The 24,714-nt window shown below is 38.9% G+C and overlaps 1 protein-coding gene and 1 non-coding gene across 4 annotated transcripts in view; one reads left to right on the forward strand and one right to left on the reverse strand.

Annotated features, from left to right (window-relative positions):
• Window positions 1–24,714, reverse strand: part of Lrriq1 (leucine rich repeats and IQ motif containing 1) — a 211,703-nt gene that overhangs the window by 73,898 nt on the left and 113,091 nt on the right. The window contains exon 23 of one of the 3 annotated variants that reach the window (XM_060377972.1): window positions 20,559–20,688. The exons of the other annotated variants lie outside the window; for them this stretch is intronic. Within the exon in view, the coding sequence (XP_060233955.1) occupies window positions 20,621–20,688 (68 nt within the window). The 3' untranslated portion in view covers window positions 20,559–20,620. Of the gene's footprint in view, window positions 1–20,558; window positions 20,689–24,714 lie in introns of those variants that run through there. 3 annotated transcript variants of the gene reach the window in all.
• On the forward strand, window positions 6,675–6,802 carry LOC132652613 (small nucleolar RNA SNORA17). Its single transcript, XR_009590208.1, has one exon. It is a non-coding gene; the product is annotated as a small nucleolar RNA SNORA17 (small nucleolar RNA).

Consider the following 24,714-nt stretch of genomic DNA (forward strand, 5'->3'; position numbering starts at 1 on the left):
ATTAAGCACAGATTTTATTTTTAAGTTTTATTTTATCATAAGAAACCGGGCCATTAAAACTATGTAACCAAAGCTGGAGTGTGTGCACTGGAAGGCCCCTGCAGTCTTTTACAACTTTTCAGAGCCGTGGTTGTGAACTGGGTTTGCACTCTGCCAGCAGAGCAGATCTGACCCACGGAGAGCACTCTTTCAGATCAACACTGCCTCAGGCCTTTCTGCTTTCTCCAAGAAGTCTTACATTTCAGGCATCAAGTTGAATTTCTTCTGGAGATGATTAACCCAAACCCATGACAGATTTTTTCCAAGATATCCAACCCCTTATGTTTATTTTATCCTGGCTCTTTTTTGGATGTACTGGACACAAGTAACTTACTCATTTTACATGTTAAAGGGCTGGTGGAGAGCCATTAATTCCCTTAAAAACGTGAAAATATTTCAATGTGCAGAGCTTTTTTTGTGTGTACTCACTTTAGCTACATGATTTTGAATTTTAAGAAAGATGTTTCTCCTCTACCATAGATTAAAAAAAATATTTCATTGCATCTCAAGATACAGATCTTACAATTTTGGGAAAATGCATTCTTGTGATGCATTAAAAGACAGTGTTAGAAAGATCAGTTTCTGTTTCCGTAAGATCAGTTTGTAGGGGGTTTCAACTAACCTAAGTCTTGGCACACACAATTTCAGTTAATAGTCAAATGAAAACCTAAAAAGGGTTTCTTCTTGTGCTATACCAGCCGAATTTTCTTCTTATCAATGAGATGAATAAGTAAGGTGCTTGATGTCATACTTGATGAGGACCTTTTAAACTTCAAGATGATTACATGAATTTTTGAACATGTCTATAGTTTTTTAAAAATAAGAATTTCAGTTTTTTAAAGAAACATTAAGAAAGGTTATTATAGATTTTAAAACATAGTAAGACTGAGGATTCCAACTGAAATAGAATTATAATTATAAATATATATTAACTGTCAACATACAGCAACATAATAAAGTATTTAGTAACATATTTCAAGAACTATTTTTATACTAACAAAACTTTATTATAGGAAAAGCACAAAAAATAAAGAGTATTTTAATGTAAAAACCTTAGTTTCATTATATACCCTGATAAGGGAAAAAACTTAAGTTAAGATGCATAAATTCCAATTTAGTATTATATACTAAAAGTAAAATGTACTTCATTAGATAGAAAATATGTGCAGATGTGTATCTGTGCAGACTGAGAGGGAATAGGCACAGTACAATTTGGAGAGCGGTTTAAGTTTGCATACTGCTACAAACTCAAGTCCATTTGGATATAAGCAGTACATTTATTTATTCAAATTATTTCATAAAGAGTATTTCACATAATCTGTTCCCATTAAAGAGAAAAATCTTACATATAATTTATGGTCACAGGTACAAGAAACATAGCATATATTTTTAGAAACCTTCAAGTGATTATTTCTTATATTGATAAATATCTTTAAAATGTATTAAGATGTTACATACCAGAATCACAAGAAATAAAGAAAATCACTGCATTCTGGGTGCTGAGGAATTCTACAAGTGTTAAGTTTTCTTTGCACTTGAATAAAATGGCAATGCAAATTTTATTTTTATAAAACATATATCAATATCTGAATCAAAATATTTTATCGCTAAGTGAAGGATAAAAACTAAGTTAATTTTTGTAATTAGATTTATTACTGGAATGTTTAGAGATATCAGATTCTTCTTTAGTTCATGCTTCAGTGGGCTACCTAAGTTCAGGACCTTGTACAGGGCAAAAGAAGAAATGGCTAGGGATAGTATATAAACCGGGGTGGTAGGTTAATGCCAGAAGTGTGACTGATTGATTGATTGACATCACCTTGAAAAATCTGGATTAAAGTAGTTTATTAAATTTATCCAGGTAAAATTTTAAGTAGAATGGATCACTGATTAGATTCAGCGTTTTACCCATTTTCCAGAACCTGGGAAATTCCTTTGCACTCAAACAATAATTCACTAAACAGAATAATAAATGTCTCACTACACAATCACTTACCTATGCAAACTATATTAAATATGGAATGTATCAAAATGTATCCAGTTACTATAATAGAATTAAAATTTAAGTGCAATTTTATTGCAAATGGCTACTGTTTTTGATATTGGCAAGAGCTAAGTATGGTTCCATTGGTTTATGCATACTAATTCATTTGTGGAGCTCTGAGTTATACATTATTTCTCTAATGTTTACCTATTCTCAAACCTAGGAAGCAGACACAGAAATGCCAAGGAAAGGAGGGTAGGTTCAAATCTGAGAGGCCTGAGTCCAGGTTTTGAATTATTGGGTGGCTCTTATGTTTTTATTTCTTAAAATAAAATCACAATGTTGAAATATCTTTGTAGATAGTAGTGACCTTTAGGATAAAACATATGACCTTAATGTTTCCTTAAAACTGATATGAAATTTCTATAGAAAAACATCAATCAGTTAGCATTTTCTAACACATTAGACACATTGACTGCATGTTTAATTTTGTTCTTTCAGATAATGTTCATAAGTTTATGAAACTCTAAAAATGAAAGAGAGATATTTGTACTAAGGTTTTTAAGATCATTGCCCACAGCGTTAGTTAGGCTCCAGGAAGATATCATTGAATGAATTAGAAAGTTTGCTAACTTGAACTCAGAACTTCTGCCTGAGACGGTAGAACTTATAATTTGAATGAGAACAGTGAATGTGTTAAAAGCAAAGTGTTAAAAGTATAACCCAGTATGACAGACTTGGTTACATAGCAACACCCTGTCTCAAAACAAACAAAAAGACAATGGAGAAAATAAAATAGGAATTATGGTTTAGAAAGACATAGCAAAAATACAGATAATAACTTTTGCAAGAGAGATGTGTAGATTTTATAATGAAGACACACTATTTCAAGATGATGCAATGTATTGGAGAAGTGCTTAGATTTAATATTCTAAGAAAAAGTAAATAAATGATGAACAGTCCTTTTAATAGACATGTACTACAATGAAACAAGCAGGTACTGAGTATGAAAAAAACACTTCACAGTACATATGTCAGCTTTGAAAATAGGTAGAAAATGCTAAAAGGAGAAAGATGACTGTGAGAGATGTAGTTGTGATCACTTCTGAACACAAGATTCAGGAGAGAAACACCTCTCTATAAGTATCCCCACATTCACCCCTTATACTGTATCTTGAGCAGGGTTCTTTCCTCGTGATTATATATGTATGTGAGTTGTCTCCCATAAAATCACCTTTTGAGGGTCAGCTCCCTAGTCTCACAACATAACTGGTGGTGGAACTTTAACAAGGGATGCAGTAGAAAGTTGGGTGTCACTGAGATGCTGTTCTTGAGAACAATATATAAAAAGATTAGTGCTTTCTATCCAAATTGATTTATTTCTCTGGGAGGTGGTTGTTACAAAAGAAAAAAAGCAGAATGGACCGTTTCTAGCTTTGGGTTCCCTCCGTCTCCATAAGATCTCTTTCCCACACACCTCCAACTATGCTGTGCCTTCTGCCAGGCGTTTGTCAGTGGAAGCTGAACACATGAGGACACATCAGACTTTCAGCCTCCAACTCTTTGATTAGAATAAACCAACCTCTTTGCTTTGTAAAGAGGTTAGATTAGAATAAACCTCTTTGCTTTCCCCGTTTTAGGTATTTAGTTATGGCACTGTACACGTTCAAAATCTAAACAAAAACAAATCTTTAAGCATGGACTGGACAGATCATCTATCACCATACAGGCTACAAGTAAGTGAGGCATAATTTACTAAGTGAGAAGTTATAAAGTTACAAAAAAATTGGAGTCCCAATGAAATATAAATGTAATAGAAGTTTAATGATTTCTTTCTGTCCATACTAATGGCTATGTACTATGCTAAGTGATGACCTTATACCTTTTACCTGTACTATGGGAGTGATATATTGCAGTTTTCCTCAATAGGTGCCTGCAAACTGAGCAGTCCTACCCATCCATCAATTCTATGGTAACATTTCCAATGCCACCACCTTGCAATTGATTTTACTATGTTCAGTCTGGCTTTGTTCTTATCATGTGTCCCAAGGTCCTAACTTTAAGGGAAAGCTTGATTACTTCATTTGTGATTAAAATTTTATAATGCCTTTTGGTTTTGGGAATATAATCAAGTCATATTCTCAAGGTACCCTACAAAGGTTGGGCTAACGTTGTCTTGCTTCTTGCCAAGTTATCTAGTTGTATGCAAGCTTTGCCTTGCTCATACCAGCGATTATTTTAGTTTCTGGAATGCCCTTATCAACACTCACTTTTTTTTTTTTTCAATGCAGTTTATTCAGGAACATTGAACAATCCTCGGACCCCGGGGAAAGCCAGCCCACAGCTTAAATAGCCTCTGGGTAGCCAACCCAGGCGTGCCACGGGGGCAATGCAGATAGGTCCACATACATGGAAGCAAGCCAGATCCTCGGCCTTAGCCAAATGTGGAGTTGTTCGTGACAGAGAGCACTCACCATCGGGAAGGTGGAAGGCGGGAAACCAGCTCCATCTTTAAGGCATAGCATTCCGCAGCTCTCTACAGTTCCCCCTTTTTGTTTTAGACGCATCAGGCAAGAGTAGAGGTCTGATCTCTGATATTAGAAATAAATTGGGACTTTGTACCGATGTTCATTTAGGTGTCATCTACCCAAAGAGCATCAGACCGTCCGATACCTTTTTCTCAGAGGCGGGACCTGGGGCATCAACCCGCATGCAATCAGACATGCTCTTCTCTGGGTCCAAAGCGGCTGACCCTGAGTGCAGTGCTTAGCCTCGCAACCTGAGCGTATCATTTTAGCTTTTTATGGTATCCAACCATGCTTGGGGAGAATGTCCTGCTTCAATGGCTGTAAAGGCCTGAATGATCATGGCTGCATCACACTGTTGTGAGACTCTAATCTTGCATATATACCACAGGCAAACCAAAGAGACCAACACCAGAAGGCCTGCTAACACTCCCATGCCCGCCCATTCCTTCAGATGATTCATGGCTGCAGCAATCCATGTTGATAATCCTGTGGCTAGTCCTGCGTCCACTCGGTAGAATTTACTGTGACAATGGCCACTCTCAGCTGCTCCATCGTAGTATCGAATTCTCTAGTCCAATTACCTAAAATATAGCTCGACAATTGTTTAGACAGATTTGCAGCACAGGAAAAATTCTCATGTTGTATGCTAGTGACACAAAGTCCAGCATACTTTCATTGACAGCCAGGTTGAGCGATTTGCCATAGGGTATCAATTTGCTCCTGCAAGAGGTCAATCCTCTGATTGAACACCATCAAGCTTCCTTTTAGTTGAGCATTAATTCCTTTATGTTGCTAGTAAAGTTAGGTATGCCCTGGTTACTCGCATGCCTCACTGGGTGCCTATGCCCATTGATGCCCCTCACGCTATGATTCTCTTCAGACAGAAAAGGGATCTTGGAACTACAGCCACCATTGTTACTACCATCTCATTGACGGCTGTTGGAGCTACCACCAGGGCATTAGCCAACACTCACTTTTAAGGCCTTTCAATAAGTCTATGCCATTGTTCAGGTTACTCATGATACACAATTCTTGTTTTTCTCCTACTTTTACTCAACCTTGAAATTTTTCTCAAATAATCATTTCTTCCCTACTCCTTGGCATAGATTCACACTGAGTTTTTCTTACTTTCCTACCATACAATATTATTCAGTTGCATTTCCATACACTTAAATAATATTTATTGTATTTGACACTCCTTATCTTGTGATTCTCTTCTGCCAAACAGTCAACTCCATTCCCCACAATTTGCCTTTACTTCATTTAATAATTCTCTATCTTAATTCTCTTTCATGATAAAAATGTCCAGGTGGACTTTAAATGGATATGTTAATGGAATTAATAGCTAAGTTTATGCTCAGTCCCTAAGTTTTAAGGGTTAACTTATTCGATTTGTTAAAAATGTTTTGTTCAGTTTACTGATGACTTTATATGGTGTGTATTATTTGTTTTAGAATATACTAAACACATCAAAGTAAAACAAATTAAAATTTAAAAAGTTAAATAAATTAGTAAAAACTATAAGGTAATCACAAGCTCTCAAATTAAACCTTTAAAAAAATCTATGCTAGTGACTTTTTTTTTTTGCTCAACAACTAAAGTAAATATTCAAAAAGATATAAAGTTCATCAAAACAAATTTCATCAAAACAAAACAAAAATATATCTGGGACATGACAAGAAATTTGATTTGTAATTAAGGAAAAAAATGGAAGTCCTTCATAGGTATTAAAAGGGGCTTGGTGAGATCTACCTCATTTCCAAACTTTAGGGTGCACAAATTTCCTATCGTATGAAATAGAGTAATGTGTACATATAATTTATGTATACATTCCTGTATACTTTAACTCTTTTTTAGTTTTAATTTTAACTTTTATATTAATTACAGTTTATTCACTTTGTAGCTCAGCTGTAGCTCCCTCCCTCGTTCACTCACAACCCCACCATCCCTCCCTCCCTCCTCCCATGCTCCTCTCCAAGTCCACTGTTAAGGGAGGTCTTCCTCCCCTTCCATCAGACTCTAGCCTATCAGGTCTCATCAGGACTGGCTGCATTGGCTCCCATGAGGAGGAAGCAGCCTTAACAGGCCACAAAGGAAAACAATACTTTAACTCTGTCTAGAGAATTATTGAGGTATTGCAGGTGTGGCTGCTGTGTCACATGTGTATCATTAGGTGGCAGAGAGTACAGAGGCTATGTCTATGTTCAGTGTTCTGATCCATGAACATCTGAATGATTAGTAGCCTAACATTCCCTGAAAAAAGTGAGCCTGAGATGATCACCATTCTGGTGCCATGGGACCCAGAAAGGAAGTTAGACTGAGATGACTGCCAATCTGGGAACACTCAGGCCTGGACAGGTCAGACCATGCCCCGTATCCTGAGGTGATCTCAGACACTCACAGACCCTAGGCACTACTAACTGGAGCAAGTAAGTGGTTCATAAATGGAAGAGAAAGAAAAACAGAAGGATTAAGGCACAATGAAGACTGGCAGAACTGGAGCCTTGAGGGTATTGGGGAACAGCCTTGTGTGAGAAGCCTGTGATGCCACCTGAGACCATGGTGAGATTGTGGCCTGTGTTGTCACAAAGAGCCAAGTCTGGGTCTGTGGCCCTGCAGCAGCAGGAGTCTGTTAACACCAAAGTCAGGTAAATGTTCCTGGTCTGGGAGACCACCAACCTGGAGACGTGTTGATGTCTGAGGGCTTGTGCAGGACTGGCTCCACCAGTCATCTAGGCATCCTGAGAGAGTTTGCCCTTTGAGACTTGAGAGCAGGAGAGATGATCCTCACCCTAGACAGCTGGAGTCCCTGGGAGAAAACGCTCCACATTTTGCAGAATTTGCAGGTGATCCAGCCTGAGGATAAGAGCATGGGAGAGCTGGCCTTGCCCCTTAATACCAGCATCACTCAGGAAAGTGGGACAGGCACCTCACCTAGGTGGCTAGCACAATAGAGTTGATCATGGTAGCAGGGTTCCTTCAGGACATGAACGAGGGAGAGGTGGTCCTGCTGGTCTGTTGTACTATGAGATGACATCAACAAGGGAAAGATGCCCTCCCTCTTGCCTCTTGCTACTTATGGCAGGTAGGAGAGCTATCCCTTGTATCATGAGCCCTCCTCCACTTCCTAACGCCTGACTACCTATAGCAGGTGGGAGGTCTGAGAGAGAACTGGCCATGTCTCTCACCAGCTGCAGCTCTCAAGAGAGCTGGCCCTGCTCCTCACCTTGACAGCATGGTGGAGCTGGTCCTTGTTGCAAGAGTTGTTGGTGAGTGAAACCCTAGGGTGTGAGAGCCAGCCAGCCAGCTTTGTGATCAGCTCAGATACCTCTCAGACACAGACATAGGGATTTGAACTGGTCCAACCCAAAATCTACCCTACATATGAACTGCTAGAGTGCATGAAGGGGCTGGTCTAACAGATTCAAAACTACAGGATCTCCATGACACAGAACAACAACAGGATATGTGAGAGGAGTCCCAGTGAGATTCTAATATTAATAGAGTAGCAAAAGCCAGAGGCTTGGAACAAGACCAACGAGTCGTTGCAATGAACATTTGCAGGCAATGCTATGGCACACTATAGCTCCAAGAAATGTTTTAATCCTCTTTTGGGGAGGCAGAGGTTGCTAGGGTGGAGGGTTGGGACAAGGGAAATATGAGATGAGTGGGATTGGGCTGCATGATGTGAAATATTCAAAACAATGATAAAAAGAGTTTTATTTAAGAAATGGAAATCAGTGCAGCTCCACCATTTTCCGTCTTCCTCATCTTGAACTTAAACTCAAAAAAATACAATTATATTCAATGATTTTTGTTATTATGAAAGAGATCCTGATTTTATTCACAATCCATAATTAAGATAGATCATTCTTACTATTTTAAGAATCTGTAGTTGCTTCTCTTTTGCCCATCCTTATAGCTAATATTTATATTTTGGAAACTTTTTCCTGATGATTTGGGAAGAGGGATTGTTTGTTCCGTTTAGAGCAGAGAACTTCAAGGTTCTCTGTGTGTTTTTCTGTGTGTTGACCAGGTGTGTGTGTGTGTGTGTGTGTGTGTGTGTGTGTTTTGATTAATCACTACCTACTACAAAAAGAAGCTTCTCTGATTCATATAGTTGTGATATATTTATATGTATATATGAGTGTAAAAATAGTAATCAGAGAAAAAGAAGTCATAAACTAAAGAGATAGCAGAATGTGGAGGGATTGGAAGGAGGATAACATGGGATAAGATGAATTTGGGAAAAAGGAGCAAGTGATGTAATTATATTTTAGTTAAAAAGAAAATGCAAAAGAAACATCTTTAATTAGCTGAAAGATGTGCTTACCAAACAGTATAAAGATAAGAACTTAACTGTCATGTCAGCAGAATAATAGTAAGGAGAGTAATCAACCATGTGTTTCTGTCATAGTCAACAGGATCAGGCATAAATTTCCACTTGTATATTAATTAGGCTTTAAATCTAATTGGTAAATAGTTGGCTTCTCATATCGCTTTTACCACTACTACCCCAGCAGGTATGTCTTGCCAGGCACATTGTCATTGTAGCTCATATGGTTTTCAGTTGAGTAGAACTGTTAAATACTTTTTTTCCTTCCAATACCATTTATAGAAAAGTTCTAGCATCATGAAAGCAAGCAGCAGAGATGAAGTTTCCAGGTCACTACTTCTTTGATTTCTCCACATCCTGTTATTCAAATGTGTGGTATCTTCAGTGTAATACCTTACCATTAAGTACTAGAGGATAATTAAGAACAATGGCGATAGTCTCTAATGTTTTGGGAGGGAAATTTGTAGAACCTCAGTAATCAACAACTTGAAAAGTGGTAACCCATACTTAGCACTGGGAATTTTATTAGGTAGACAATGGTGTCTGGGCAGGTCACTGTCAGTGTCCCTTCCCCCTACATTATAAGGTAAAAATTTTAGCAGTTTGGCCAGAGACTATTATCATAATATTTTGGTAAAGAATGTGGTTGCCCCTGCTCAGATGTAGCCCATGGCAGCACAGTCCCAAGAGGGATTCCCTAGTAAGGGTAACAGGGACTGTCTCTAAGGAACTCAATGGTGGGCTTATTGACCACCCCCCCACCCCTCCATGAAGGGAGAGCAGTCTTGCCAGGTCACAGGTGAGGACAGTTCAGAGACTTGATAAGCTAAGATCAGACAGAAGGGAAAGAGGACCCCCCATATCAATGGAGTTGGAGATGGGAGTGGGTGGAGATGAGGGAGGGAGGGTAGGACTGGAAGGGAATGAGGGAGGGGGCTACAGCTGGGATAAAAAGTGAATAAACTATAATTAATATAAAAAATAAAAATTAATTTAAAATTTTAATTATATAAAACAATACATTCTAAACTGATAATGAAATAATTATAATTTGTCTGTATAATAATTTTTTTTTGTATAATAAGTTTATGTCATTTCAAATGTCATCTTCCATGCAGGGAGCATTGTTGTTTATGTTATATTGTGCAGTGTATTTACAATACATAAAATTTAAGTACTTTATAGTTTAATGGAATTTATTATGATATTTGACATTTGATAATTAAAAATAAATTCTACTTGTTTTTAAAAAATGTTCAGAAGACTAGAGATGCTTCTTATCAGGTATCAGAAAGGAATAATCTTGAACATGAAAATCTTTGAATCTTATCAGGATGTAAAGTAAATAAATAACTTAATTAATAAAAAAAGAATGTGGTTGCTTTCTGACCATGTCCTGAGAATTTACTTGAGGTGAGGCTAAAGTTAAAAGTAACAGACTCATTTCTTTGGCTGAGGAGATTTCAATCCTAATATTGACTTTATTGTGTGGTGAATATTAATCACTTACATGCTCATTTAAAATGAAAAAGAGTGAGTAGGGAAATAAGTAAGTAAGTAAAGTATGTACAGTAGAGAACAGGAGTATGAGAAAATTTAATTATGGAGCCAAGGATGATTATGAAAGAAACAGGAAAATTAAGGAGAGGCCAGATCTACAATAGAATAAAGGGAAGCCTGTCCTCAGGGCAATACCTTACCAAGTTAAACTGTGGACTTGTGAAAAGAAAAGGCCTAAGGAATTCTCTGCTCCTTAAAAAAACAACAAATAAAAGCTGGCATTAAGTTTGATTCCAAGAAGCCAGGTTCCATCCCAAGCAAGCAACCAAGCTTGACATTGTTGTCCATATTATTCTAGCTGAATCCTGAGTCCTGAAGAACGCATGAGTGAAGGGGTTTGGGGATCTTCTTTTAGTTAAGGAAAATCACCCAGGCTGGACAACATGTGGCTCAGTAGTCCTGGCCTAAAGACCCTGATAGGCAAGAGGCCTTAACATGCCATTGCATGAAGCTGTGAAAATGAAAACTACACTGCACTAGAAACTTCATTCTGCTGGACATGTCAGAGCCCTGAGACTTTTGTCAAGGATGGATGCTGACAGTGAGAAGGACCAGCCCAACAGAGATGCATATTGCTGGTAGTAGAGCCAGTAGGATAGAGTCATGTATGCCTTGTAATATCAGATATAAGTTGGAGGATTTGGAGTTTGCTCTGCTGTGTTCATGTCTTGCTTTGGTCCAATATTTCCTCAATATTCCTAGAGACCTCTGTGTTGGAATGGTACTGTATATATTGTGTTAATGTATGTTGGAAAAATGTAATTTACTTTTTTTTATTTTTACAGGGGTTACACTAAAAGATTTCCATGAGTTTTAGGAAAGATACTGAACTTTAGACTTTTAAACAGTGTTGAGACTGAAATACTATGGGGACGTTTGAAGTTGCAATAAATGTGTTTTGCATAATGATATGGCCAGAAGCCTGGGTGTGCCAGGGAGTGGAAGACGATGGTTTGAATGAGAATATCCCCATAAGATCATTTGGACACTTCATTCCCAGCTGGCAGAACTGTTTGGGGAGGATTAGGAAGTGTGGCAATGTTGGAAGAGTCCTGTTACTGGGAGTGGGCTTTGAGGTTTCTAAAAACCTGGACCATTTCCAATGTGCTACCTGTGTCCTGGCTTTCAACTTGAGATTTGAGCTCTTACCTGTTTCTGCCACCGTGCTCTCTACTCACCATCATGGAATATATACCTCTGGAATGTTAAGCCTAATTAAACCACTCATATAAGTTGTCTTTGTCTTGGTGTTTTATCAAAGCAATAGAACAGTAATTAATAAAGAAATGGTAAAAAGAAGCAGGTTTCATGCCTCTTCTCTTGACTTATGCCCTCAATAGCCCTTTACTAGTTTCCTGACTTCTATTTTCCAGGATATGTTAAAAGTATGGATTTGGTTGCATTCATTATTCTGACTTTGAACATACCTGTTTGATCTGGAAACTGGTATAATATAAATTGCAGGATGTTTCTAATGATTTTGCTGATTATAATTTTTTATAAATTTGTTATTTTCTCAATGTTTCTTGATGTCCTATAATTCTTAAAGCTAGAAACTCCTGGACTAAGGTACTGATTTATAAATTTTTCTTTTTTTTTTTTGAATTTTTCTCTCAGGTTTCTCTTCACTCTGAATTTATGATGTTTTCTGAAAAATGTCTTAAATACAAAAAAATCTTTATTTTTTGTTTAATTTTTAAAAATATTTAAATTATTATTTATTACAACTTATTCCTTTTATATCCTGGCTATAGGCCATGCCCTCATCTGCACCTGGTCTCACTTTCCTTCCTCTTCCCCCCATGTCCCTCCCCTAGTTCACTGACAGGGGAGGTCCTCCTCCCTTACTATCTGATGCTAACCTATCAGGTCTCATCAGGACTGTTTGGATTCTCTTTCTCAGTGGCCTAATTAGGCCACCTCTCCAGGGGGAAGTGATCAAAGAGCCTGCTATCCCACTGAGACCATGTCAGAGACAGCCCCTGCTCTGATCACTAGGGAACCCACATGGAGTCTGAGCTGCCCATGGGCTTTATCTGAGCAGGGGTCTAAGTCCTCTTCATGCATGGTCATTGGTTGATTCATCAGTCTCTGATTTTTGGCTCTGTTAGTCTCCTTGTGGACACAATGAACTCCCAGTCAGCAAATAAAAACAAGGAAATCATGAAATTTGCAGGCAAATGGATGGAACTAGAAAAGATCATCCTGAGCAAGGTAACCCAGAAGCAGGAAGTCACACATGGTATATACTTGCTTATAAAAGGATATTAGCCATATAATATAAAAAAATACTAAAATCTATAGTCCTAATGAAGCTAAACAAAATGGAGGACTCTAGGGGAGATGCTTAATCCTCATTCAGAAGGGCAAACAAGATAAAAATTAAAAGTAGGAGAAGACAGAGAACATGACAGAGCCTTCCAGAGGCCCTCTGAAAGACTGTGCTCTTGGGGTATTGAAGCAGATGCTGAGCATTTCTTTAATATGGTTTCTCTACCATTCAATATTCCTCTATTGAGACTTCTCTGTTTAGGTCTGTATCCCATTTTTTTAATTGCATTACTTGGTTTGTTGGTGTTTAACTCCCTGAGTTTTTTTTTTTTATATATATATATTCCAGATATTAGCCCTCTGTCAGATAAAGGGTTGGTGAAGATGTTTCTCCAGTCCATAAGCAGTCATTTTTGTTCTCTTGAGAGTGTCCTTTGCTTTATAGAAGCTTTTCAGTTTCATGAGGTCCCATATATTGATTGTTGCTCTTAGAGCCTGTGTTGTTTGTTGGTGTTCTGTTCAGGAAGTTGTCTCCTGTGCCAATGAGTTCAATGCTCTTCCCCACTTTTTCTTCTAATGGATTTAATGTGTCTGATTTTATGTTGAGGTCTTTGATCCACTTGGATTTTACATTTGTGCAGGGTGATAAATATGCAGTTTTCTACATGTAGACATCCAGTCAGACCAGCACCATTTGTTGAATATTCCATCTTTTTTCCATTGTATGGTTTTGGCTTCTTTGTCAAAAATCAAGTATCCATATTGGTGTGGGCTTATTACTGTGTCTTCGATTCAATTCCATTGATCGACCAATCTGTTTCTATACTAATACCATGCAGTTTTTATTATTGTTGCTCTCTATAGTACAGCCTGGGATCAGGGAGATATCTTCAGAAGATCTGTTACTGTACAGGGTTGTTTTTGTTATTCTGGATTTTTGTTTTGCCATATGAAATTGAGAATTTTTTTTCAAGGTCTATAAAGAATTGTACTGTGTATTGATAGAATTGCCTTGAATATGTAGATTGCTTTTGGTAGGATTTTGTACAATTCATTTATATTATTACTTTTTTATTTCAAGAGATATATTTTCCTTTGACTTTAGTCTTTCTGATTGTCTTACTATATATTTATGGAAATATTCATGGTATTTTAAAGATTTTTCCCTCTATTGTGGTAATTTATTATTAATTTTCTCTCTATGTTTGTGATACAAGTTTTGTTTTAGAGTTTAAAAACATATGGTAAAACACACACACAAACACACACACACACGAGTGAGGGACTATTATTAGAAAGCTTCAAGTTAAGATGTCCCATTTGTGTCCTAGAAATTCTTGATGCTCACAGAAGGATGACTCCATGCATATAGATAAAATTCTTTAGGAATTCTATTTTACTCTGTTGTCTGGTCAATAAAGACATAGTGTGAAGAGTTAAATTTGTATTCACATAAAATCTCTCCATTGAAGCCTTAATTGTCAATATATTGGTGTATTCAGGGAGCTCTCTGGGGATTTGTGTTAGACTATCTCATCTTATCAGTTACAATAATGCTGTTATGGTAAAATACTACAACCCAAGGTAACTTAGGAGTTTAATTTGGAGAAAACAATAAACAGGAGCCCACCACAGAGGGCCTCTGAAAGACACTACCTAGCACTGTACCAAAACAGATGCTAAGACCCAAACGTTGGGCAGAGTTCAGGGGATCTTCTGAAAGAAGGGGAAGTTAGAAAGACCTGGAGAGGACAGGAGCTCCACAAAGACCAAATATATCAGGGTACAGGGGTCTTTTCTGAGACTGATTCTCAAACCAAGATAGATATAACCTAGAACCCCTGCTCGGATGTGGCCCATGGAAACTCAGCATCCAAGTGGGTACCCTAGTAAGGGGAAGAGAGACTGTCTCTGACATGAAGTCAGTGGCTGGCTCTATGACACTCCCCTGCCCTGGAGGGAGAAGCAGCCTTGCTAGGCCACAGAGGAGGACATTGCAGCCAGTCCTGATGAGACCTGATAAACTAGGGTCAGATGGAAGGGGAGGAGGACCTCCCCTATCAGTAGACTTAGAGAGGGGTATGGGAGGAAATAAGGGAGAGAGAGTGGGATTGGGAGGGAATGAGAGAGGGGGCTACAGATGGGATACAAAGCAAATACAATGTAATTAACGTAAAAAAATAAAAAAAGTTTATTTTGCCTATCATTCTAGAGTGGTGATAGTCCATCACAGTGAGGAGGTACAGGAACAAGCTGCAGGCCATGCTGGTTGGTTCAGGATGCTAAGAGCTCACATCATCAAACATAAATTAAGGAATAGAGATAGTGATACTTTGACTTCTTCCTTTCCGATTTGCATCCCTTTGATCTCCTTTAGTAGTCTTATTAGCTAGGATTTCCAGTACTCTGTTGTGGACATATGGAGAGAGTGGGTAGCCTTGCCTTGTCCCTGATTTCAGAGGGTTTGATTTAAATTCTCTATGTTTAGTTTGATGTTCGCTATAGGCTTGCTGTATATTGCCTTCATCATGTTTAAGTATATGCCTTGTATCCCTGATCTCTCCAAAACTTTAAACATGAATGGGTGTTAGACTGTGTCAAATACTTTTTCCACATATAAGAAGATGATCATGTGGATTTTTCTTTCAGTTTGTTTATATGGTGGATTATATTGATGGATTTCCATATATTCAACAACTCCTGCTTGCCTGGCATGAAGCCTACTTAGTCATGGTGGATGATATCAGACCTGCAGGGGACAAGGAGCCGGACAAGGAGACCAACTAAACAAAACAAAAAAGCAGGGCCTGGTAGGGACTACAGAGACTGATGCACCTTACAAAGACCACATAGAGAGAGAACTTTGACCTCCTGCTCAGATGGTAGCCCATAGACAGCAAGGTTTCCATGTGGGTTGCCTAATAAGAAAATAGACAGTCTCTGACATGAACTCAGTTGCCTGTTCCTTGAACACTTCTCCCTGGTGGAACAACCTAGCCAGCCCACAGAGGAAGAGGATCCAGGCAGTCCTGTTGGGACCTGATAGGGTACGGTTAGACAGTAAAGGAGGAAGACTTCCCTTTATCAAAGGATAAGGGAAGAGAGATAGGAGAGGAAGAAGGAGGGAGGGGGCTATAACTGGACTACAAAGTGAATAAATTGTAAATAGTAACAGTAATAATAATAATAATAATAATATTTTAAAAGAGGAAAAAGAAACATAAATACCAAGCACTAAGTGGGGTGAAATTAAATATTTAAAGCCCAGCCTCTGTGACATACTTCCTCCTGCAAGTTTCCATCTCACAAAAATTCCACAACATCCCCAAGTACCACCAACTGGAAAACAAGTGTTTAAACACCTGAGCTTGCCCAGGAAGGTAGCCATTTGGAAAACAGACAGAAAACACTTTCCAAGAACGGAATCTATTAGAACCTTCATCTTCAACTTTTAGTACATAGAATTATGAAAAGTAAAGTTCTGATAAGACACTGGGTTTTTGATAATATTCTCTTCAGTACCCTATAGCTTAAGATTCAGTGTGCTTGTCTATGTGTCTAATTAGTGTTACCAAAGTGACAAAGGTTTCAACAAAGCTTTGTGTTCTTGAGTTCAAAGATTGTGTATACTTAACCGAAGCAAACTGAAATACAGAGCCACATCTAAGCGTCGGCTACTCAGTGTCAACTTTACTTTTCTGATGGTAACCCCTCCTTCTGATCCATTTTCCCCCTACTAAATGGGTAAAAAAAGGTTTGTAAACCAATTATAATGGAAATTCATTTTTAATTCCATGTAAATAAAAGCAGATTTTCACTTACAGTATCTAGAACTTATTGGTACAGGAGACAACATCCCGAACAGAAGACCAACAGCCCAGGTTCTAAGAGCAACAATCAATAAATGGGACCTCATGGAACTGAAAAGCTTCTACAAAGCAAAGGACACTGCTGTCAGAACAAAACAACAGCCTACAGACTGGGAAATGATCTTCACCAACCCTATATCTGACAGAGGGCTGATATCCAGCATATATAAAGAACTAAAGAAGTTAAAAAGCAGTACATCAAGTAATCCAATTAAAAAATGGGGTATGGAGCTAGAGAATTCTCTGTAAAAAAAATATAGAATGGCAGAGAAACACTTAGAGATGCTCAACATCCTTAGCCATCAGGGAGATGCAAATCAAAACGACCCTGAGATTTCACCTTATACTCATCAGAATGGCTAAGATGAATAACTCAAGTGACAACACATGCTGGAGACGTTGTGGAGAAAGGGGAACCCTCTTTCATTGCTGGTGGGAATGTAAACTATTACAACCACTTTGGAAGTCAATCTGGTGCTTTCTCAGACAATTAGGAATAGTGCTTCCTCAAGATCCAGGTATACCATTTGTAGGCATATACCCAAAATTTACTCAAGTACACAACAAGGACATTTGCTCAACCATGTTTGTAGCAGCTTTATTTGTAATAGCCAGAACCTGGAAACAACCCAGATGTCCCTCAACGGAGGAATGAATACAGAAATTGTGGTATTTTTATACAATGGAATACTACTCAGCAATCAAAAATGAAATCATGAAATGTGCAGGCAAATGGTGGGACCTAGAAAAGATCATTATGAGTGAGGTATCCCAGAAGGAGAAAGACACACATGGTATATACTCACTCATATAGCCCTGTAAGATATGATAAACATACTGAAATCGATACACCTAAAGAAGATAAACAAGAAAGAGGACCCGGGATAAGATAATCAATCCTCACTTAGAAAGACAAATGGGAGGTGCATTGGACATAGGAGAAAACAACAGGACAGAGCTTACCTCAGAGGGCCCCTGAAAGACTCTGCCTAGCAGTGTATCAAAGCAGATACTAAGAAACATAACCAGAGTGCAGGGAATCATAAGAAAGAAGGGGAACTAGTATGACATGGAAAGGATAGGAGCTCCACTAGGACCAAATATATCTGGGCACAGAGGTCTTTTCTGAGACTGACACTCCACCAAGGACCATGTATGGATATAACCTAGAACCTCTATTCCGATGAAGCCCGTGGTAGCTCAGTAACTGATTGGTTTCCCATAGCAAGGGAAACAGGGACTATTTCTGACAGGAACTCAATGGCAGGCTCTCTGACCTTCCCCCAACCTCCCAAGGGTGGAACAGTCCTTCTAGGCCACAGAGGAGGACTTTGCAGCCAGTTCTGAAGATATCTGATAAAACTGGATCAGATGAAAGGGGAGGAGGTCCTCCCCAATCAGTGGACTTGGAAAGGGGCAGGGAGGAGATGAGGGAGGGAGGGAGGGTTTGGGAGGGAATGGAGGAGAGGGATGCAGGTGGGATACAGAGTTAATAAAATGTAACTAAACAAAGCCACTGCCTACAGATTGGGAAAGAATCATCACCAACCCTTTATCTGACAGAGGACTCATATCCAGTATATACAAAGAACTAAAGAAGCTGAAAAGCAGCAAACCAAGTAATCCACTTAAAAAATGGGGAACAGAGCTAAACAGAGAACTCTCTGCACAGGAATATCTAATGGCAGAGAAGCATTTAAAGAAATGCTCAATCTCATTAGCCATTAGGGAAATGCAAATCAAAACAACCCTGAGATTTCACCTTAAACCCATCAGAATGGCCAAGATAAAAAACTCAAGTGACAACACATGCTGGAGAGGTTGTAGAGAAAGGGGAACCCTCCTCCACTGCTGGTGGGAATGTAAACTTGTACAACCACTCTGGAAATCAATCTGGAGCTTTCTCAGACAACTAGGAATAGCGCTTCCTCAAGATCCAGCCATACCACTCCTAGGAATATATCCAAAAGAGGCTCAAGTACACAGTAAGGACATTTGCTCAATCATGTTCGTAGCAGCTTTATTTGTAATAGCCAGAAGCTGGAAACAGCCCAGATGCCCCTCAACTGAAGAATGGATGCAGAAATTGTGGTACATCTACACAATGGAATATTACTCAGCAATGAAAAATAAGGAAATCATGAAATTTGCAGGTAAATGGTGGGACCTGGAAAGGCTCATCCTGAGTGAGTTGTCCCAGAAGCAAAAAGACACACACAATATATACTCACTCATATAAACATAAAACATAGGATAAACCCACTAAAATCTGTACATCTAAACAAGCTAAGTAAAAGAGAGGACCCTAACTATAATGTTTAATCCCCATCCTGCAAGGCAAAGAGGATGGACATCAGAAGAAGAAAACAGGAAACAACCTAGGAACCTGCCACAGAGGGCCTCTGAAAGCCTCTGCCATGCAGACTGTCAAAGCAGATACTGAGCCTGATGGCCAACTGTCAGGCAGAGTGAATGGAATTTTATGTAAGAAGTGGGAAATAGTAAGAGCTGGAGAGGACAGGAACTCGACAAGGAGAGCAACAGAACATGAAAATTTGAACACAGGGAACTTCCCAGAGATTCATACTCCAACCAAGGACTATTCATGGAGATAATCTAGAACCCTGACAATGCAGCCACTTCTGATGAGAACTGATAGACTAAGATCAGAAAGAAGGAGAGGAGGACCTCCCCTATCAGTGTAATTGGGGAAGGGCATGCATGCAGAAGGAGGGGGGAGGGTGGGACTGGTAGGGGTGGAGGGAGGGGCTTATGGGTGCATACAAAGTGAATAAAGTGTAATTGCTAAAAGTTAAATAAAAAATTAAAAGAAAAACGTTTCAGGCAAAAACTGGTAAAAAATAAAAAATAAAAAAAATATTAAAAAAAGAAAATAATGAAGATTTTTCTTTTCTTGGAACATGAAAGTTTATCATGAGAATTACTGTGTTTATAAAGATAAAACACTTTGGTAGAACAACCAATGCTCTTAACCTCTGAGCCATCTCTCCAGACCAACAGCATCTTCAACAAATGGTGCTGGACCAACTGGATGTCTACATGCAGAAAAATGAAAATAGATCCATATTTATCACCCTGCACAAAACTAAAGTCAAAATGGATCAAGGACCTCAACATAAAACCAGATACCCTAAATCAATTGGAAAAAAAGTGGGTAACAGCCTAGAACTCATTGGTACAGGAGACAACTTCCTGAACAGAACACCAACAGCACAGGCTCTAAGAGCAACAATCAATAAATGGGACCTCATGAAACTGAAAAGTTTCTGTAAAGCAAAGGACACCGTCATCAAAACAAAACGACTGCCTACAGATTGGGAAAGAATCTTCACTAACCCTTTATCTGACAGAGGACTAATATCCAGTATATACAGAGAACTAAAGAAGCTGAAAAGCAGCAAACCAAGTAATCCAATTAAAAAATGGAGAACAGAGCTAAACAGAATTCTCGACAGAGGAATATCGAATGGCAGAAAAACACTTAAAGAAATGCTCATCCTCATTAGCCATCAGGGAAAGGCAAATCAAAACAACCCTGAGATATCACCTTACACCCATCAGAATGGCCAAGATGAAAAACTCAAGTGATAACACATGCTGGAGAGGTTGTGGAGAAAGGGGAACCCTCCTCCACTGCTGGTGGGAATGTAAACTGGTACAACCACTCTGGAAAGCTATCTGGCGCTTTCTAAGACAATTAGGAATAGTGCTTCCTCCAGACCCAGCTATACCATTGCTAGGTATATACCCAAAGTTTGTTCAAGTACACAAAAGGGACACTTGCTCAACCATGTTTATAGCAGCTCTATTTGTAATATCCAGAACCTGGAAACAACCCAGATGTCCATCAACGGAGGAATGGGTACAGAAATTGTGGTATTTTTATACAATGGAATACTACTCAGCAATCAAAAAGGAGGAAATCATGAAATTTGCAGGCAAATGGTGGGATCTAGAAAAGATCATTCTGAGTGAAATATCCCAGAAGGAGAAAGACAAACATGGGATATACTCACTTATATAGACCTATAAGGCTGGCTTTCCCCGGGGTCCGAGGATTGTTCAATGTTCCTGAATAAACTGCATTGAAAAAAAAAAAGATATGATAAACATAATGAAATCTATACACCTAAAAAAGATAATCAATTGAGCGGACATGGGGTAAGATGATCAATCCTCGTTTAGAAAGACAGATGGGATATGCATTGAACGTATGACAGGAGTCTACTGAGCGCATCTGAAAGACGCTAACTAGCAGTGTTTTCAAAGCAAAGACTCATGACCAAACCTTTGGCAGAGTACAGGGAATCATAAGAAAGAAGGGGAGTTAGTCTGATGGGGAAAGGATAGGAGCTCCACAAGGACCAAATATATCTTTAGGGTCTTTTCTGAGACTGACATTCAACCAAGGACCATGTATGGATATAACCTAGAACCTCCGCTCAGATGTAGCCTGTGGTAGCTCAGTAACCAATTGGTTTCCCAAAGTGAGGGGAACAGGGACTATTTCTAACAGGAACTCAATGACTGGCTCTTTGGTCTCCCCACCCCTGAAGGGAGGAGCAGTCCTGTTAGGCCACAGAGGAGGGCTTTGCAGCCAGTCCTGAAGATACCTGATAAAACAGGATCAGATGAATGGGGAGGAGGTCCCCCCTATCAGTGGACTTGGAAAGGGGCATGGTGGAGATGAGGGAGGGAGGGAGGGATCGGGACACGGCTGGGATACAGAGTTAATAAAATGTAACTGATAAAATAATAATAATAAAAAAATAATTAAAAAAATAAAGATAAAACACTTGGAACAAGTAATTATACAAACTGTAAATGATTGATTTCTGAGACAACAAAAGGAAACTAAGTGAAAAGATCTTCTAGTATTGTCATAAAAACAGACACATTGGTCAATGGACTCACACAGTCACCTTGGTACCTAAACTTCACAAAGACCCAACAAAGAAAGAGAACTTCAGGCCAATCTCCCTTATGAACACTGATGCAAAAATACTCAACAAAATACTCGTAAACCGAATACAAGAACACATCAAAGATATCATCCACCATGACCAAGTAGGCTTCATCCCAGGTATGCAGGGGTGGTTCAATATACGGAAATCCATGTGTCTAAAACAAAAAGGGGGAACTGTAGAGAGCTGCGTAATGCCGCTCCTTAAAGTTGGAGCTGGTTTCTGCCTTCCACCTTCCCGATGGTGAGTGCTCTCTGTCACAAACAACTCCATATTTGGCTAAGGCTGAGGATCTGGCTTGCTTCCCTGTATGTGGACCTATCTGCATTGCCCACGTGGCACGCTGGGATTGGCTACCCAGAGGCTATTTAAGCTGTGGGCTGGCTTACCCCAGGGTCCGATGATTGTTCAAGGTTCCTGAATAAACTGCATTGAAAAAAAAAAAAAAGCCACGGAGATTTCATCCAGCAACTGATAGAGAAGATGCAGTGTCCAACAGCCAAACAATAGACAGTGCTCAGGGAGTCCAGTGGAAGAGGGAAAATAATGATCTGAGGAACCAAAGGTTCAGGGAAGCCATGAGAACATGAGACCATTTCCCACTAATCAACTGACTTGGGCTCATGGGAGCATGCAGAGATCAAGAAGCCTATAGGGGTCTGAGCTAGGTCCATACATGTTATGGCTGAATAGCTTGGTATTCTTGTGGGGATACCAACAGTGGAAGCAGGGGCTCGTACTTGTAGGACCCTTTTCTTACACCTGGTTGACTTGTCCAGCCTTGATGTGATGGTATGTACCTGGTCTTATTGTGACTTGCTATGAGGTGTTTGGTTGATGTCCCTGAGAAGCATGTTCTTTTCTGAGGGGGAGCGGGGAGCGGGAAGGTGGGGGAAAATACTGGGGAGGGAGGGAAGAAAGAGGAAACTGCAGTCAGGATGTAAACTTACCTATATTTGAAATCTTTAAGGTTTTTGCTTACCCAGAAAACCACTTACTGAAGATTTACTTTTTAACGATGAAAGTTATTTTATTTTCTCATCACAATTTTATTTTTTTTTTGTTTTTGTCTCATCACAATTTTAAAACAAAATTAGTTTTAAGACACACATTTAATATTGTCATGTCATGTTGCATATAAACATTATTCCTGTCTTTTATGCACATAAGAAACCAGGTCAAACCCAATCAGTGGTAAACATTTCTTCATGGCTCTGTGGCCTAGCGCCCTACAAACAACAGCAGGGGATATGGAGATGATATAAGATTTCACAATGTGGTAAGAATGTAATAATCCAAATTATAGCAATTGTAGGAAACCAAGCTACTGACAAAAATCCAACATTTAAAATCTTTTTATCATGTCTATTCTTATTAATAATGGGTTTTGTTCCACAAAAGTAAGACTCCAGGCATCTTTTAACAGAATCATTTCAGGTTTTCTTTGCTTGCACAACCCCTGTGGCTAAATGCTAGACAACCTAAATGTTAGTAAACCTCTGTTAATTCTTAATATATAAACAGGGTACACTATTAGCAAGTATTATATATATATAGCTATGTAAATGCAAGATCTCCTCTAAAACAATCTGCATAATGATTTTGTGCTCTAACCTGTCATTAAAATGGAGAAAATGCTTGTAATCATAAAGCAAAAAATACCACAAAAGAAGATGGTTTGATTAGAATGCTCTGAAGTAAAAATTATAGAAATTAAACTTTTTCAAATGTCTGCATTACTTGAAAATTTAATACAAAATATTTAAGCATTTATGACATATGGGAACATATGGTATCTGTAAATCTTCTATTTTACAAGAGGACAAATAGGATTCATGTTTGTGATGACAGCACCATACTGGGATTTAAGAAAACTTTAAAATCAAGTAAAATTATTCCAGAGAATAAAGATTTGAGACTTAAAACTATCTTACTGAGAAAGTTGTCAAGCTACACCCAATTTTTTGTGGCTTCATTTCTTCCCCCTGGCTAATGCTAGCATTCTAAATTTGCTTCAGCTTAGAAGCAGCAAATTTAGAAGTTAAGTAGATGAGGGCAGGCAATGAATTTAGTTTATGCATAAATATAAATGAGGATAAATGAAGCAAAAATACACTGTTCACTTTGGTTCTATGTATGTAGTTTTTTAACACCAGCAATGGAGGAGGGTTCTCCTTTCTCCACGTCCTCTCCAGCCTGTGTTGTCACTTGAGTTTTTTATCTTAACCATTCTCATGGGTGTGAAGTGAAATACCAGGTTCATTTTGATTTGCATTTCTCTGATGAGTAAGGACGTTGAGCATTTTTTAAGTGTTGTTCTGCCGTTTGATATTCCTCTATTCAGAATTTTCTGTTTGTCTCTGTACCCTATTTTTAATTGGATTATTTAATTTATTGCCTTTTGTTTTCTTTTTTTAATTTAATTTTATTTTATTAATTACACTTTATTCACTTTGTATCCCCTCATAAGCCCCTCCCTCCTCTCCTCCCAATCGCACCCTCCCTCCCCTTCTTCATGCATGCCCCTCCCCAAGTCCACTGATAGAGGAGGTCCTCCTCTCCTTCCTTCTGATCTTAGTCTATCAGATCACATCAGGAGTGGCTGCATTGTCATCTTCTGTAGCCTGGGAAGGCTGCTCCCCCCTCAGGTGGAAGTGATCAAAGAGCAGGCCAATCAGATTATGTCAGAGGCAGTCCCTCTTCTCATTACTATGGAACCCACTTAGACCCTAAACTGCCATGGGCTACATCTGTGCAGGGGTTCTGGGTTATCTCCATGCATGGTACTTGGTTGGAGTATGAGTCTCTGGGAAGACCACTGTGTTCAAATTTTCTGGTTCTGTTGCTCTCCTTGTAGGATTCCTGTCCTCTCCAGCTCTTACTATTTCCCACTTCTTACACAAGATTCCATGCACTCTGTCCAACAGTTGGCCATAAGTCTCAGTGTCTGCTTTGATAGTCTGCAGGGCACAGCCCTTCAGAGGCCCTCTGTGGCAAGTTCCTAGCTTGGTTCCTGTTACCTTCTTCTTCTTCGTCTTCTGATGTCCATCATCTTTGCCTTTCGGGATGGGGATTGAGTGTTTTAGTCAGGGTCCTCTCTCTTGATTAGTTTCTTTCTTTCTTTTTCTTTTTTTTTACTGAG

This window comes from Meriones unguiculatus, chromosome 2 (assembly GCF_030254825.1).
Source record: "Meriones unguiculatus strain TT.TT164.6M chromosome 2, Bangor_MerUng_6.1, whole genome shotgun sequence".
NCBI lineage: Eukaryota > Metazoa > Chordata > Mammalia > Rodentia > Muridae > Meriones > Meriones unguiculatus.